We start from the raw sequence: 17,689 nt of genomic DNA, 5'->3' as shown, positions 1-17,689 counted from the left end.
TTGGTAAACGTCTATGGCTAGTCTCAATGTGTTGCTGCCTTTGCTTAATCTGCATTGTCTTTCCTTTGAAATTGAAGTACTAATGGCGCCGGAGTCCTGTTGGCTTGTCTTCCCGCAAAAATCCATTTCTTGCTTACCTGTGGTTTATATTGTATGTGGATGTGTGGGTATTAACACATTCAGTTGTTTCAAACATTACTGAAATCAAGGTATAATGAGAGAGAGTTTAATGAAACAGAGGAATTTGTGGTGCTGTAATGTGAACAGTATATGATTTGGGAGTTGATTGCTACAGATTTCTGTTTAAGGAAAGAACAGAGTGTGAAGATTGACAGGAGAACTCTTAGTTATAACGAGGTAGCTGTTAGAGAAGAGGAAGAATTTTTCTGTTCAGCAGTGAAAGTCTGCAAGGTCAGGAAAAGAATGGCAGCAGGATTTTAGGATTTAAACAGTCATCATTAAGCCTTATGTTGCTGAATACTACTGACTACTTCTCAAAGCTTCTAGGAATGCTTTAGTCATTGTTGGGTTGGAATTTGCAAGCCAAAGTAGAAAATCTTTGTTTTCTTGGGTCAGTGGTATTACTGAAAGAGAGACAATTATTTTCTTGTGAATAAGATGCCACAGGAAAAAGCGGCTTGAAATCTTGTTGCAGTAGCCGAGGGCTGTGAAATACAGAATTTTGTGGTGAAAGTGTTTGTTTATGTGGAGATTGAATCAAATACTCAATTTATCTTGAAGCTCCCCGTTGGAGAGCCAAGGTGAAAATTTGGAAAGGGAGTAACTGGCAGCAGGAGGCTGGCTCAGCATTTGCTAGAATCAGACTAGAACCTTCCATTTCACCATATGTTTGACAGCCTGCCCTGTTCCTATTTGTCATGATTTTCTGTGTTACACAGGATTGATTGGTGATGTTTAACTGCTTTTGAGCACTTGCATAACATTTGAAGCTGCCATGTTTTCCCCATTTATCCAAACCTCGCAAGTTCCATACGGAGTGGGATGAAAGACTGGTTTTACCGCACCCTCCCTCCTTGTGAAATGTCCAGCACCAAGCCTAGACCGGGTAGGTAGGGTGCTTAAATACAGGCTTGGGAGAACAAACATGGACTTCATGTAGAAAGGAAGATAAAAATTTAGGATAAGTGTTTTGGGAATCCGGGTGTGTTAAGATACAGGCTTTTATTGTCATGTACAGCAGTCTTAAAGAACTGGGCAGCTGTGAGGGGGAAATCTGAAGGGAGTGCAAATTGTTTTGAAATGGTTTGAATTTACTTCAGGCTGGACAGACTTCTTTAATTTTATATATATTCCTTCCCTCTTCAACTGTCAGGGAAAAGTTGTTTGAAATAACAGATCCTTTGGGCTGTGTAACAGAAAGGGGGGCAGCTGCTTCCGAAGGATTTCAGAAATAGGACACAAAGCTGTGGGCTCGTCTGCCTCCATTCCGGGTAACCTCCACAGCAAATGCGTGTGCCGAAAGTACTATGATGCATGAGATCAGTGGTTATTAATACCATGTTTTTGATATGAGTAAAAGTGTTATCTGGGGAGTGAAGTGTGTTTTGGCAGTAAGCCCCACACAAAGTAAATAACGTGGCCTTTGCATCTCTAGTTCTGACCTAATCTCTCTCATTGTTTGTCTTCAAACAGAAGCCTTTCATTACTTGATTATCCCACATTGTGCTTTTATAAAATGCAGTCTCGAAGAAGAGATGCTTTCCCCTAGAACCTTCTAGATGATCTTGCAGGTTAAGTTATTTTCGATCAGAAAAGGCTGTAATACTGGCATTAGATATTTAGAGCTGTGTGTTTGGCTTTTTAAAATTTTAATTTCTATTGTAATTTGCCTTTGAATGGTTGTCATGTTGTATTGCAGTTCTTTACTGGATGGGTTTTCATAGCTTTTCTGATTATTTGAGAGCCAACTGGATACTTTGAGTACCTGTAACTGCTTTATGAAAGTCTGGACACGGCTGCCCTACTATCTCTAAGTAGCACAGTGTGTTAAGTGACATACTTTTCCACCATTTCAAACAAAAGCCTGTGTGGTTGTAAGTTTGCACAGAAGATGGATGTTCTTTCAGGAAGGGCCACAGAAATGACTTCTAAGACTTTGTAACCCTGGAGAAGCACCTATAGGCAGCTGGGAAGAAGCAGAGATGTTCCTCTCAATCTTCAGTAGGTAGAAATTTCCAGCTTTCCACCATCACCGAACCTTCTGCAGTTCAAAGCCAGTGGCTTTCTGCTGTTTTTTTTTTTTTTTTACTGTGAGAGATGCTCTTTAAATAGATTTGGCTGACTGTCAGGCTTAAAATCAAATGATTCAGATTAGGTAAGTGTTTGCAAGATTTCATTACACTGTTTTAAGAGACAGTCCACTATAGTTTTATAAAATCCATAGGCATTTTGGTGAAGATACTTGAGAACTGCTTGCTATAAAGAATGTCTTCATGCAGTGTAAAGCTATACTTGACCCCAGCAGCTTGCAGAGTCTCACTTTGGGGTGTTTCTGCAGGACATGGTCTCTCCCACACCCCTTGTTGATCTGGGCACTTAACAGGAACGTGGAGTGGTTTGGTTTTGTTTTCATGGGTTATTTGTTGGTTTGAAAAGTTGGCATAAAAACATGTTCTTTCTTCATTAAAAATTTTGTTCAGTTTTCTCCCTCCAATCACTGTAGAAGCAGTAAGCTGTCTACTAGTTCAGAAATGCCAGCGTTGCCACTACAGGGAGCTGTATTCCCAAGAGGCAATTTGGCCCATTGGTAACCTGCCTACAGTTTTGCCTAGAGCTTGGTAGGATATACAAGTTCAGTGGTAGTGACTAAAATCACTGTGGTTTTAGCCAGGGATGTGCATTACCCCCAGTTTGCTCACTGTTCTGTCTATGCCCATCAGTTTTAGTTGCCATTGTTTTGAGGAGGTCTCTCAGAAGTGGCCTTCACTGTGTCTTCTGGGAAACCTGTAGTGTTTGTCGCAGGCTTGCTGTACCCTTACTTTCTAAAGAAGTACATCTGTGGATTTGGGGAGACTTGTTTTTAATCTAAACTCCAAGATAATTTTGGTGGTCTTTACTAGCAACTTTTGGCCTAATGTTTGGATAATTACTTTTGCATCAGGTAAGTGGAAACATTTACCTGGCGTATGTAAGACCTTTTATCATAACCTTATGCAAACTCACTGTATTTTCTAAAGTGGTTCTGGGGGAGTTAGCCTAAGGTCTCTGATACACCTTTGTTGTTACTTTACAACACTTCACAGACTAGGAATTGTACAACAGCAGAATGAAAAGTAAGGCATACCGATATGAGTCTGTCCTGGGCATCAGCGGTGATGTCAGATGCTGCAGTTCCTGGTTCCACCTGGTTGGCTGGGCAATTAAGTTGTTCCTTTAAGACTGCCGAATGGTGTAAGCTTGACAGCAAAAGCATCACAGGCTTTTTTTTTTTCCTACCTCTTTTCTCAGCATAGCAATCAAGACTGGGAAAACGCATGTGTAAAGCAAAAGGTTGGGTTTTTTCCTGTGTTGTCCCATTTACACTATAAAATAATTCTTGGAGGTAGAGATCAATGGAAATAATTGTACCTTTCTGTAGTTATGCTGTATCGTCTAGGTGCACAAAGAAATGTGTTCAGTATTTCTGGCTAGCTAAGAACCTCAAGAAGGAGAGACATCCTTAGGAGGAGGAAGTTATCCCCTCTTTGGTTGTAGGGCAGCTGCCTTCTGTCAGGGATGTTTGCCTCTAAGATCTCTGTCCTGTTCATTATTTTCTTCATTCAGCCTCATGGTGATTTGGTAATGGGAGCTTTTTCTGTCCCTCTTTTATTTCATCGCCTTCAAGGTTGAATTTAGACTGACTTACAAAGCTGGCTATCCTTTGGGATGTCTAAACTGTAAATGATGGTCTTAATATTGATAGCTCTGCAATTAAATATAATTTAACCCATGCAGAAATTAGCAAATACTTTTATCATTTCAGCTACATGGAGAAAGTATGTCTTCCCTGAGAACAGCCATGGGGATCAGTCAAGGGGATTGTTCCTATGTTTCCTTCAAAAAAGCCACCCTGCTGGGAGCCATCTGGTGAAAACTTTCACCAAGATCCGTTGTCTTGGACAATTCTTTCTCTTTTTCTAATGAAAAAAAGTAAGGGACTTAAAAGCCCTTTCTTGTCTACTTAGTCTTTCAGAGATGTGGCACGTTAAAGGACGATTTGTCCTCAACACCATGAATTTACTCCCTACCACCAGAAAAGGTGGTGGGGTCTTGGGTGTGTGGGGATCTTTTTTTCTAAAAAAACATGCATTCACACATTGAAGTGTTTACTTTGTTCTGTGTTTTGGAAGTTTCTTCAGAAACTGAAGTACTGAAAAATAAACATTGCACCTCTGTTCTTATTTAACAGTGTGATAAATACTTAATTGGTGTTTCAGCCATATCTAGTGCTAAATAGAAGCATCTCCTTTCCTAAATGGGTTGTTTTACTGCAGCCATGTTCCTGGAATGATTCTTCAAGCAATAGCATAATACTTTTGGAGAGACGTGAGACTGCAGTAAGAGGGGAGTGGGTTTTTTTCCCCCCCTTAAAATAAACAGTGGTAGTGGAACCCCATGAGAGAACAAAGGCTTCAACTTGAGATGTTATGATTCTATGTGATTGATTTAGCAAGCGAATGAGAATGAACAGGGACTTTAAACTGTTAAAGTGGTACGTGTCTCGTAGAGTGTTGTACTCTGCTGTCCCAAGGACAGACTCAGATTTCTTCAGGCCAGAAATTCGTGCTGAACCATGGCCAGCTTTGCTCTGGGGCTGCATTGCTGGAGATGCGATGGAAGTGGTGTCCCATGCCCTTCTGTCTGTTGAGCCCATCTCTGTGGCTGGGAGTCCACTCTCCTTCCCAAAGAAAGCTGTTGCCAAACAGCATGAATTCGAGGGAAGGTCTAGAATGTTGGATTTTCTTTTTTCATTCATGTACTTTTATATATTCTTATATATATTGTTTACTCTTTATTGTAACATTTGTATAACATTGTTATAAGGCTGTGCAACTTCTCAGGGATGTGGTTGGCTTTTTAAATCACGCTGGCTAGATTAATTTTGTGCTTTATTCCAGTGAATAATGTTCTTAATATGATAAACAAAATTCAAGTGCCTTAGAAGTTTTTAAGCTTTCTGTCTCGGTTCATTGTGTCTCTAAGTTAATGTTTTAAGTAATGAACCACGAGCATCATTTACACTTTTGCATCTGGCACTCCTCCTATTTTGGTCATATTCCTGTTTTAGTAACATTTCCAGCAATGAAAATTCCATCTCTTTCCTACAAGAACAATTTTCTCAGGTCTGATAATACATTTGTCTTTTACTTCAGACTTGGTTTTCTGGAGTCCTGCCAAGATGCCACTGGAACATACAGTAGCTGAAGCTTTTGAATCTGTCATCTGGGATGTGTGTGTTGTGGGTTTTTAAATTTTTGTGTGTGTGGTGGTTTTGTGTGTGGGTTTTTTTTTTTTTTTAATACAAGACTTAATGTGGAGCTGCAGTTGTTGTCATCTAATATTAAAATGCTACAGAAGGCCGGGAAACTCCAGTGGCAATTCAGTTGTAGGGGTTTTCCTTGTACTATGAAAAAGCTGTTGGCTTGTATGTGTTCTTAGTCAGGGAGTGGTCTTTCTCAAAAATTTCTGTAATCAGAAACAGTATATGAAAATTATTTCTTCTCACTTGTAACTATATAATTCTTTGCTGCTTGTAGCATGTGTCATCAAAGTGTTACCATGATTCTGTTTCAGAAAGTAAATTTTCTTTTGTCTTTAGTTCTGTTTAGGAGGCTTACACACTGAGACGGTATCTGGGAGAAGTAGCATGTTTTGAGAAAATCTGTTGATAGGCTTGTGCAGCAATAGCTGCCTTTGTCCTTTACAGATCACTGCTGTGTTCTTAGCAATTGGTTGTTGGGTGTTTAAAGTATGAGAGGGTTAGTTTTTACTACTGATGGTTCATCAGTGGTGGTGGAAACTAAGCAGGATATTTTAGTAATGACAGTTGGTTTTTACAAAATTGCCTTTTTTCCTAAAAAAAAAAAAAAGCAAGGAACTAAGTAAAAGCAGTAAAACTAAGTAAAAAACTTAGTAAAACTAGCTATAGCAGAAACTAAGTGGGTCTATAAACAATTCATGTGAGTAGTGTCTTAAATATATTTCAGATTGATCGGGATTGTATTTTGTAGCTATTATGTAATGTCGGTAAGTTGGGGTTTTTTTTTGAGGCTGGCCAGGTGTGAAGCTGCTCTTTGTCTCCAGAGTTCTGGTTTGGCCCTAACTGGCTTGTTACCAGCTTAAGTGTTTTCTGCTTGTTCTTAGCTCTGCAAAGGCCATGTAACCAAATGAGCAAACTGAACTTGCTCCTGTGAGCGATCTTGGCAAACACGTGGTAGGAAGCCAGTTTGTTAAGCCTTAAGCCTGTGCAAATGCAGTGAGAGTGGTAAGCTTGCACGGTTACTGTGAGAGTCCTGGCCAGCTTGCAGTAGTCTTGCTGCAGTGACAGGCAAACTGCAAAGCCTCTAATCTGATTCTGGTTCCAAGGCAATAAAAATTAACAGAAAAAATGTATTCACTTTGACATAACTGACAGAGCTTGGCCATTTTGAGAGCAGAATCTTCTTTTGAAGTCCACTCAGTAGGTGCTGCTCACAGCTGTGCATCTTGGGCATGTTTTGGATTGTATTTTCTGTCTTTTTGTAGGTGCTGTGGAAGGGAGAAGACAGAGTGCTTGGCTCCGGGGTTTTTGTGAGGTAGCAGAGCCTGCTTGCCACAGCTCATTCTACACAGTGTTCTGCTCCATCTCTGTGCACGGACTTAGCCACCTATTGCAGGTGGTGATGGTTTACTGCGATCCTTAAATTGTTGCTTGAAATTGAATTACCTCATAGAGTATGATTGGCTCATGGTTCATTAAGGGATTGAACAAAGAAAGGGGGCTGAGGCTGAAATTGCTTTGAAATGAGTCCTGTATACGTTCAGCGCTCAGGAATGTTGTGCGACTGGCATGGTGATGGTCTGTGTCTGCAGGCTTGCAAGCACATCTGAAAATTCTGCACAGCACGCTGGCAGCCAAGAAGAGTGTTCATCTGTATGTAGTTATTTGCCTGCCTTACAGCAATGCTGAGATTTCATTAATAGTTGTAGAATGAGTTTAATAGAAGTACAAACAAAATATTACTGAAGGGAATGGGTTAGGCTGCCGTAACACATTTGCAGATGTTGAGGAAGTTCTTGCTGTGTTTTGACAGGAGGTGAAGAATTTATAGTTGTGTGGAAGGTGAAAGATGCGCCTTCATGGATACCCAGGGTATCTTTTAAGGAATTATTCTCTTAGTTAATTTTTGCTGATGCACAAACTCTGTGTCTCTGTTTTGTAGTGACTTCATGCTACAATTACTACTTCAGTATATATGGAATAGAGTCATCTTGCTTATACCAACTGTAATAGGTACATTCAGTCGTTGTTATGCCTATCGAAAGTGGGATAATCTTAAATGTCAACAGGAATATCCCTGGAAAATACTATGCAGTTGTCTGTAAAGTAGATGCAGGTGGGCTACACTTGCAAGAGCTTTAAAAGATGTTTTGCCATGAATGTTTTGGTTCCTGTGTCTAGGAATTTCTTAGATCAAATTCTTTTTTTAGTGAGGCGAGTGGAAAAAGAGAAGTTGTAGTGGGAAGAACAGTTTCTATGGAATGATTCTTCCAGCTTCTTCAGAAGCATCAATGTCTTTTGGATGACATTGTGGATCCCACGTACCTAGATGAAGTAAGATTTTCTAGAAATACACATAGATTCTGATTAAGAAAAGTTGGACTGTGTTGTTCTGGAGGAGCTGAGGGCTGCTGAGTCAGGGGTGAGCCATGTGCCTTTGTCTTCCCAGCCTTCCAAGTTCAGTTCAAAATCACAGCTCTAGGGTGGACAGTGTGCTAGTGCATGTTCACAGAAACACAAATCTTTGTGCTGCTGTTTGAATGACTAGGAGATCTTAAAGAAATCTAACGCTTCAGGATTGTAAAGCATATGTATAAAAGCTGCCATGGAGTTCACATGAATGTTGTGGTTTATTTTTTTAATCTAACTTCCTTCTTAATCCTTCCAACATGTTCCAGCTCTCTTGCTTTTACATACTTTTCTCAGAATTCTCTGTTCTTTTCCATGTTATTTTATTTTTTGGGTGGAGGAAGGTTTGTATTTTTTGCTTTCTCTCAGAAGATTCAGTGTATTGTGGGAGGTGAGGCAACACTGGTCTTGGCAGAACACCGCAAAACCAAGAGAGTAATTAAATGACGCAAGCCTTTGATTATTTTTCTCTCTCAAGCTTTCTGGCACGGCTGGGCATTCCGATTGCAAAAGGAGGATCAGGAGAAGAAACTTCTAAAGATTGAGCACAGAGTTAGAACTGTATCGAAAACTTTTTGCTTCTTAAAAGCTCTTCACTCTCAAGTCCTTGGAGTTGCTGCTTTTCCTCCTGTGAAGACAATGTCTTTTTCATCACCTAAGACAGATGTAACTGAAAGGGAGCTGCCAAGGTTTTATTTTGGTTTTGGTTTCTCCGCTCCCTTGCTAATTGGATTTTTCCCATCTTCTGCAGGAGGATTACAAAAGGATTAGAGAAGCTGGGGTTTTGGGGGTGTAGGAGGTAGCTGTTGTTTTTCTCCTCTCGATCCCTGGACCTCCTTAATTTGCCATTTGTTCCCTGAAGTCACTGCCTGTTTGGAAAAGGGAGAAGCAATGTAACAGATGAACTCGCATGACCATGGATTCCTCCCGTTTGCAGACTTTCTATGTAGCTGCTTCTAAAAGAGAGGCTTGCATACATAAGCATCAAATGAAGAATAGCATCCTCAGCTGGATTTAAAAGAAGCAAACTGCCTATGTCCTGATGAAAGGATAAATTCTGTTTAAACTGTAATTTAAAGAAGATTGGATGTTGTTCCAGTTTTGAATTTTGGTGAAAGAAAGGAAGGGGCTGATAAGTCAAATACCAGCCTAAATCTGCATACTCTACAGTTGAAACTGGAAGATGTCTTGGAAAAGAAATTACTTTTCTGTGGGTCGGGGGAATGTACAGGGCATGTTTACGCCACGAAATACAACCTCAATAGCACCCAGTAAAGGTCTCAGCAATGAACCAGGACAGAACAGTTGCTTCCTCAATAGTGCACTACAGGTAAGAGCGCAGAATAAAAAATGTTTCTGTCTTCATCCTCTGTCTGTTGCAGTATTTCTTAGGCTTGACTGTGCAACAAATATATCCAATCTCAACTATGTAATTGTTTGTGGGCCTAGATAGAATAAAGGTACATTTATAAATGCAGATTAGTTGAGTTACAGAACAGCTGTTTTTTAATTTTCAGGTTTTCCTGGTGAGATCAACAGCATTTGCATAGTCATCACCTAGTGTACTTGAATCTCTTGTTGGTATAAACTTGTAATATGTCAATTGAAGATGAAGATATATGTAGAAAATTTATTTTAAAATAATAGAATACTGCATAGCTTGCAGTATGTCTATTCCTTAAAAGTATGTTTTAACTTTTTTGTTGAACCAGTCAAGTTCAAGGTTTGATAATACACAACATCCTTTTTATATAGTCCAATTTTCTTTGTAACTGCTGATCTTGTAGCCTAGTTTAGGTAATTAGTCTTTACCTTTTGATTAAGAAGCAAAACCCTTTTCCTGTGTCAAAATTTAGTGAAGTGTTATGGCTGCTGTAGAGGTATTGTCACCATTTAGATGTTTTGAATGTCTGACGTTTGAGATCCAGTCCATCCGGCTGCAGGGTTTTAAACCCTTTCTCCACATCAGTTTACATCTGTTCATATGACTTGTCTGTGTAGCATAGACTATGTCATGGTGTGGGTTTTTTTTCTTTTTGCACGGGCATGATTGGGTTCTCGACTAACTTCAGCCTTCAAGATACTCCTCTGATGCAAGTAATACAAACACCGGTGGCCCTCAATAAGGCTTAAAATGCCATGAAATACAGGGTTTGGTACAGAGAGAACTAATGATAAGAAAAGTGGAGTTTCCAGTGATGTACTGTATTTATTGAATCTGTTAAGTTGTAAGGTGTAATCCCCAGCTGCCTCTTAATACTGCGTTACTGAACTTACGTTAGGACTGACCAGAGCCTAACACCAGCTACATGTCATACATGAAGATGAAAATATATGACCTGACGCTTAATCTTCTACATAAACTGTTTCCTTCTAAAGTTCAAGAGAAATAGGGTACCAAAAATATTCACAGTCAAAGCTGAATTAAAAAAAAAAAAAAGGCAACATGGGAATAATGTCATAAAACACATAGTTCTGGGTTCTTTTATCTTAATTTTTTAACATTAAGTATTAGTCTGAGAGGCTTTTGAATGTTTGTTGCTCCTTACTCTTAAGTATTTCTGTAAACATTCAAGATAAACTCTAAAGGCAGTTACATTGAAAAATTGGACTAGTTCCTAAATTTATTATTTTTTTTGTCCTTTTGTGAAGTCTGCAGTAGTTCTTCAGGAATGTTGTGTATAATCAGATGGTTCCAGGGCTTATGTTGCCTCCCAGGCCTTTAAGTATAGGGACAGTTTGAGTATAAACATAGCTATGACAATTCTGAAATTTTGGGAAACTTTACAGATTAAATATTCAATAAACGTACTTTTAAATATGATTTTAGATAACATTTGTGTGCCATGGTTTAGTTAACAAATTGTTCCATCTGGAAACACTTCTTGAAACCAGCACAACTTTTATTCAGAGTGCTAATTTTTTTTTTCTAGCCAGTTGCTCTGGACAAATTAATCAGAAATAAGAAGTCTGATTCCTCTGTTTAAGCTAACGAAGCATTTAGCCAGTCACATGCCAGCCGGGACCTCGCTGCTCTGGCCGGAATCTGGCCAGACGTGATTTAGGTCAGGGCTTCTTTCAGTGCAAGCTTCTGCCTCCTGAAAGGCTGGTTGCTCTGGGGCTTACAGGAAAGTCCAGTTGTTGCAAGTGGAAGCTGAAACAGCCAGGACCAACCACATTTATATATGAGCTGACTGTGAAACACCTCAGAGATCAGCGTTGTTGCTGTTTTACAGATAAGATTTTATATAATTGCCCAAGATTGCACAGACCTAGTGGAAAAATTTAATAATAACATTTGGTGGTGCTGCTAGCAGAACATAAAAAAGCCTGCTTGGTTATGTGTGCTGTGACCATACCTGGCCATGTACCTGGCTTTACCAGCATACTTTTCCTGATAGAAAAGTGTAACTGCCCACACAAGTTAGGGTTAGAAATCTGCCTGTAAGCATGGCATATAAATACTTGGCATAACGGCTTGTAGTAATTTATTGTTTTGACTTGCAGGAGCTTATTAGTGTATATGCTGTTGGTGCTCCATTTTTCCAGCATTTGGGCTTTGTACACAGAACAAGGAGGCTGCCTGGGAGGTGGGAGGGTGGACGAGTTTCAGCCCCAGCAGTTGGTGGGGTGTCCTTGGCATCTCTGCCCAGCCCCCACAATGGCTGGTCATGGTGCCAGTGCTGGGGAGCAGTCAGGGCAGGTGCTGTTTAAGATGGAACTGCCACATGGACAAAGAAGTGAGTTTTTTTAATGTAAAAGCATATGGCAAGAAATTCAGAGGGATGTCCTACTGCGAATTAATGTATGTGAATGCTACTTGACATTAAAATGCCAACTTGCACTTAGATAAAAGGCATCCCATTTTAAAAGTGATGTTCACTGACATTAACGTACTTCTGGGATTATTTAGCATGTGCAATTTAACTCAGAGCTTTATATGTAGATTTTATATATTCATAAAATTGGCTGTGTCCCTTTTTGTGTTTCAGGTTCTTTGGCATCTGGACATTTTCCGCCGCAGTTTCCGGCAAATCACAACGCACAAATGTATGGGTGATTCTTGCATCTTCTGTGCTCTTAAGGTAAAAGTTGGAAACAAATTAAAACCAATGTTTAAAAAAAAAAATATTTCTGATGTTTGATTAATATGTGTAATCAAGCTTGCATCTGGAAATGTGAGAGCAAAGGTAAATCTGACAGGTACTGGCCCTCTCATAGTACTCTTATATGTTACATAGTTATGTATATATAAATATATGCATAATGTATAAAAAATATATACATACTCTTATATGACATAGACGCTCATAGTACTATTTTGAAAATATGTTCAAGCTAATAAATTGTGAAAATACTGTAGGTAAAGTTTCAGATACAAGGCCTCTTACCAGTAGAGTGCAGATAGATCATTGTGAGCCTCTATGTTGTTTGGAAGATTAATTAAGCCGGTACAACATCAATTTGCTTTGTTTTTTCTAATTTACCATTTAGTTTATAAATATTATGCTGTATACAGTTAGCATGCTCTTCAGAAGTTACCTTTTCCTTCAGAGCTCCTTTAAACACCAGCATGGAGAAGGCTATTTAGCTTTAAGCCTTTCTGTTCAAAACTGTTGATTATGTGAGACTAAAAGGTATTTTCTACAGTAAATATTGATGTCTATATTATATGGCTTGGCTTTTGTGGTCTCTGCTTTAAAAAACATCAGTTCTGTTTGCAGATGTAGATACAATAACTGACTGTCATGGATGCTGCCTGGACAGTAAGATCTAGATGCTAGCTCTGGTTCAGAGTGCTCTTACAGACTTGAGTAAAGTGTGATCCTACATCTCAGTTTGTCTCTACCCATTAATTTTTAGTGCTTCTGGCTTTTTTTTGTGCCTTCCTTTCTAAGTTTTGCTACTTCAAACCCACGGCTCCCTCTAACCTTGTGGCATAAATGGATGTGATGTAAACACGATGAAAATACCAGCTTTAATCTTCCTGAGCAGTGTTTTTTTTCTTTCTGAAATTGGAACCGAGGCATTTTCTTTGATCACAAATGGGTTGTAAGATCCAACTAAATCTGTAAATTAATTGTGGGAGAATTTATTGTGTCATGAATTCTGTGTGCAGTAACGAAAAGGACAGACAGCATGTCTTATAAATATGGCAAAATATAGAATGCAGGGTTTAAATTAGGATCACCTGAAGTTCACAGGCAATATTTATAGTATAATAGCTGTCTTGGTACTGTTAAGTGACTTTACTGGTGCTCTGGTAGAGACAGGCTAGAAATGAGTTATCTGGTGAGTTCCTGGGCTGTTATTAAGGGGCTTTCCCTTACAAAAGAACAGCAAAGTGGAGATTGTTAAGGCATGAGAGAAGATAAGTGGCTTCTCTCTGAAGGGAAATTTGTCTCAAGACTTATCTGTTGAAATGAGGAGACAGGATGGTATTTACAGCAGTATCATTAAAAGAGCATGTAACAGTGGGTTAGGAGCAAGATAGCACATCCAAAGTGAGAAATACAGCTATCCTGACGAAGATGGAGTATTAAATATATCCCCTTCCTTGTAGGGAAGTAGCAAGACATAGGCATGATCTGGTTTGAGTACATTAAAGGTCAGTGAGATAATTTGAAGCTGATTTGTGGATCATGCCCTCCAGTGTTGCCAAGTGAATCTTTGGTAGCTGAGATGAGAAAGGAAAGAAAAGGATTTAGGAAATTATCATGAATGTAAGCTTTTGCTGTTCTGGTGTTTAACCTAGTAGCAAGATACGGCAAGGAAATACCGGGAGATCAGACAGGTTCTGCTATGTGAATGAAAGTGGACTGGACTCTGAGGCAGAGTTGAGAGGTTTTAATATAAAGATAATAGTTAAGTCTTTTTTTTCTTTTTTCTTTTTTTTTTTTTTTTGTCTGAATGAGAGTACTGAAAAAGAGGAGGGGAAAAAATACAGGAAAAAGAAGAGGATGAACCTTTGTGGAACTGGTATTGAAAGAAGAACTGTGGGCAAAGAGGCATCTGGATTAGTAGTACCAGTATGAGAGGGGAAAGTGCTACATTAATACTGGAATATGACAGGATCTCTGAATATGTGTATTAAAAGCAGACATTAGGTCAGAGAGTGTTTAGTTTTGTTGATAAAATCCTTGGTTTTGATGGCTTGCTGAAGTGTACAGTATGCTATTATAAACTTGGAAGTGACAGGTAGAGTGGCAGATTTCACAAATTTTATGCGTGCAGCCATATGCTTATCTTTTAAATTAAGCAGTCTTTGAAAAAAGTTGTTGCTCTCTCTTCTTGCACCCAGATATCTGCAAGGTTTTTTTTGGTTTGTTTTCTGTCTCAAGTTCTTACCAATGCCATGCTTAGTCAGAAGGTGTTACAACCCTTAGTTTCCAACAAAGCTGTAACGTTGCACCAGATCCTCTAGCATTTTTGCACATTTTGGAAAACTTCCATTTGGTTGAGTACAGAATTCCTATAGCTCACAAAACTCAGTGTGCAATGAAAAAGTCTGAAGAAATGTGCAAACAAGTAAAGAGTTATCTGGACAAGTATTTCTGAATATGGGCAGTAACCAATACTTGACAAAGTAAATAAACAAATTCCAACTGGCTTTAATCCAAGCCAAAACATTAGTATTTTCTCTTTCTACAGTCTGTTCTTCATGGGAAACTTCAGTGTGTTCTACCCAAGCCTGTTCTAGAGAGTTTACAGACTATACAAGGAATACTAATAAAAACTATACAAGGAATAGAAATATATAGAAATTTTTTTAGAAGTTACAGAACTGTTGTATTCCTGGTTCCGTTATGTTTATAAAGCAACTCACAATTTCATGTTTTTCTCTGGGTGATGTTGTGACAAGTTTCTACCTTCATTAGCTTGTGTAAAGTGATGTGTGTACATAAATATTTGAACATTCACCCCCATTTTTGTGTTGTAATCAAGTCAAATAATATTGTAAAGGTGAGTAATAAAGGGTGTCACTGTAAGTGAAATTGGGGGTGCAAACCTTCCCTTGCCCCCCCAAAAAACCCCAGACACCAGAAATATTGGTTGTTTTGCTTGCATGCAGCTGAAAAGGTAGGGGTGCTACATGATGAAGGTATGCATAAAGGATAGCCCCAGACCGTGGAGATGGTCACATTCATCTTCCTAAAACTTAAGCAGGCAGTAGATGGGGGGAAAAAAACACGCTGTTTAAGGTATTTACTTGTTCTCTGCTGCCCTCTGGATCAGTGTTCTCAAACTGCTCAGGCCCCCCCCCCCCCAAAAAAAAAAAAAAAGTCTGGCACATGCTATGTGTGAGCTTGTAAAAGACAGATGTGATAATGTGCTTAACATGCATCTAATGCTGCAAGCATCACCAAGAGCATGTTTTGTGTCCCAGTGCATTAGGATCATGCCTTCCCTCCCGTGCTCACCTCTTCCTTTGCCCCAGCCCTTCTATCTGGAAGCCTTTAATTGTTGTCCTGCCAGGGTAATGCTGGCTTAGCCTCCAGTTCTTTGACATCCTTTTTCTCTTGAATCTTGCCTTAGGCTTTGCTAAGATGAGGGAGAAGATATGGCTGGATCCAGTGGGAACACAAGAATTTGGAGCTCTATACCATGTGAAAATCTCCCATTAGGGTCTGGGGAGAGGTAATTAGCCTTGCATGCTGTCAGGTGGATCTGCCCCAAATACCTGTCCAGACCGAGCAAGGTGGAGGCAGGACGTGTTTACTCATCTCCAAAGCATGCTGGCACGTTCAGATTTCAGGCTGGCCTGGAAAAGGGCTAATACTTGGGGGGAAGTATTGCATTGCGCCCCCACCCTCCACTCCAAATTCCCTTCACAGGATACCCAAGATCTCCTGTGCTGTGCAGAGGGGATTCGTGCTCTTCCCCAGCTTTGAACCATTGCTCTAAAGGCAGCATTCTTGTCCCATTGACTTTAGAGGAAGATAGTCTCCACTAGGCTAAATTTAGCCTTTGAATAGAAGTTGTGTTTTTTCCACACTTTCTTGGCTTGCTGCAACTGTTTCTAGGGATTCTGATGTCATGCACAGTATTTACTGTAAATGCTCAGCTAGTTCTATAAATATTACTTGTAATTTTAAATTACCTCTTAAAAATGAGGGATGATAGGACAGTGATGTCATACTTGATATCAAACCACAGTTTATTTTTGTACCACATTGAAGACATCCATCACACAAATTCTTGAAGTGGTTTTAAAACTTGCCTTGATACCTGGCTATGTTTATGTGGCTACAAAATGAACCTTGAAATCGTTCCAGACGTACATTTGTTGGTTATTTTGAGGGAACCTTGCATCAACAGCTATAAAAAGAAAAGGGAGAGCTGCCGGCTCTGTGTTGGAATCCCAAGTGCTGTTTCTTAAGATGTGGCATTATTTAAGTGGGTTTTTTTCAGTGCGTAAGCTGTCCTTAGCACTATGTGGTTTGCCTGCTGTAACACTGGAACAACTTTAATTTTTTATTAATGTTGAAGTTTACTGTGTTCTGTTTTGTTTTCCTTTTTCTATAGCATGACTTTACTTTGGTGTTTGTTTATCACAGCTGGAAGAGGGCAGGAAGAGGGAAATCCGTCCACTGTACTGAGCATGCCACAGAGAGTTTGTTCTCCTTCCAGGGATTGTACTGGGAGCTCCATAGTGCCAGGATATAGGACAGAGTGTTTTTTGTAGTTCGCAAAGAAGAATGCTCTATTGATTGATAAATTCCAGTAGGGCTGGTCTTTTCTGTAATTTTGTCATGTGCAACAAAAGCAGGAAGAATGTGAATTTTCTGTGTAGAAATGATGTTGTTGTCTAAGGTGAAAAGTGACAACAATAGGGTATTAAGAATGCTTGAAAGAAGTGGAATGACTAGTTTGTGGTCCTGATTAGCCACTTTATTGAAATGGAGGGTTTTGTTATGAAAAGTTCATTATATGGTTGAGACAACAAGTTGCTTGCAAAGATTTCATCCTCTTGTTTTGTTCTTTTTTTCCAAATCAGGATAGTATTTCGGGGTAAAACAGTAGTAAAAAAATGTAAAATAATCAGTTTTATTGTTTAAATATTTTTTTTGGTTGGCACTTGTAGTTGACTGCCTGACAAATAAACCAGCAGCAAGTATAGTTTCTTGAGTCAATAAACTGGTAATTGAAGCTTCCAAATAATGATTGCCTTTTTTTATCTTGATAGATCAGTTAATAAGTTGTCACCTAGTTGATGTGGGCATGCTGTGATTTGGGTTTCTTTTCCTGCCACCCTCCTAAACTCGTGGAAAGTGTATTTTTATTTACTCCTTGGTAGCAGCCGGGGTGCCTGATGTTACAGTCTGTTGGAGACCGTATGTTAATGTTTAGAGCATAGCGCAAGTAAAAATGGAAGAGAGACTGTAAAAGAAAGGAATAAATGGAAGTCTAGATTGATTGTTATCAGACTTGGAGGTTAGAAAGAGACCCAAAGATGCAAACCCAAATAGAGCTAGAATTTATTGCACCCTTGAAGGTGAATATAACATGAAGAAACGTGGGGAAGAAATGTGAGCTAGTGGAAATACTGTGTGTAGAAGCTTATGTGACTGAAGGGGAGAAAAGTGACTTTAGCAGCCAGAATTTTTATTGAAACAGGCTGTTGTACGGAGCAAGATGCTCTAGCAGAAGAGTGTCGTGTTCCAGATGAGAGAATAGATACTGTAGACAAGAAAAAAAAAAAAGTCCAACAAATGGAATGGAGTAAGAAGGGCATGCTATTGAAATGAAGAGAAAGTTGTTTTTAAACAAAAAATAAAAAACAAAACCCCCGTAAAACAA

At 39.2% G+C, this 17,689-nt stretch overlaps 1 protein-coding gene across 11 annotated transcripts in view; it reads left to right on the top strand.

Moving 5' to 3' along the window:
- USP54 (ubiquitin specific peptidase 54) overlaps nucleotides 1-17,689 on the top strand; it is a 102,431-nt gene that overhangs the window by 40,525 nt on the left and 44,217 nt on the right. For 8 of the 11 annotated variants that reach the window (XR_008733835.1, XM_055720352.1, XM_055720349.1 and 5 more), the window contains exons 2-3: nucleotides 8,367-9,218; nucleotides 11,881-11,973. Coding sequence is in view for 9 of the 11 variants with exons in the window: in XM_055720352.1 (XP_055576327.1) it covers nucleotides 9,072-9,218; nucleotides 11,881-11,973 (240 nt within the window). In the remaining 2 variants the exon portion in view is untranslated. Of the gene's footprint in view, nucleotides 1-4,130; nucleotides 4,150-7,653; nucleotides 7,814-8,366; nucleotides 9,219-11,880; nucleotides 11,974-17,689 lie in introns of those variants that run through there. The other 3 variants (XM_027816733.2, XM_027816725.2, XM_027816744.2) reach the window with 3 other exon arrangements.

Source organism: Falco cherrug, chromosome 9 (genome assembly GCF_023634085.1).
Source record: "Falco cherrug isolate bFalChe1 chromosome 9, bFalChe1.pri, whole genome shotgun sequence".
NCBI lineage: Eukaryota > Metazoa > Chordata > Aves > Falconiformes > Falconidae > Falco > Falco cherrug.
The sequence above is the reverse complement of the archived record's forward strand: the minus strand, read 5'-3'. Positions and strand labels throughout refer to the sequence as shown.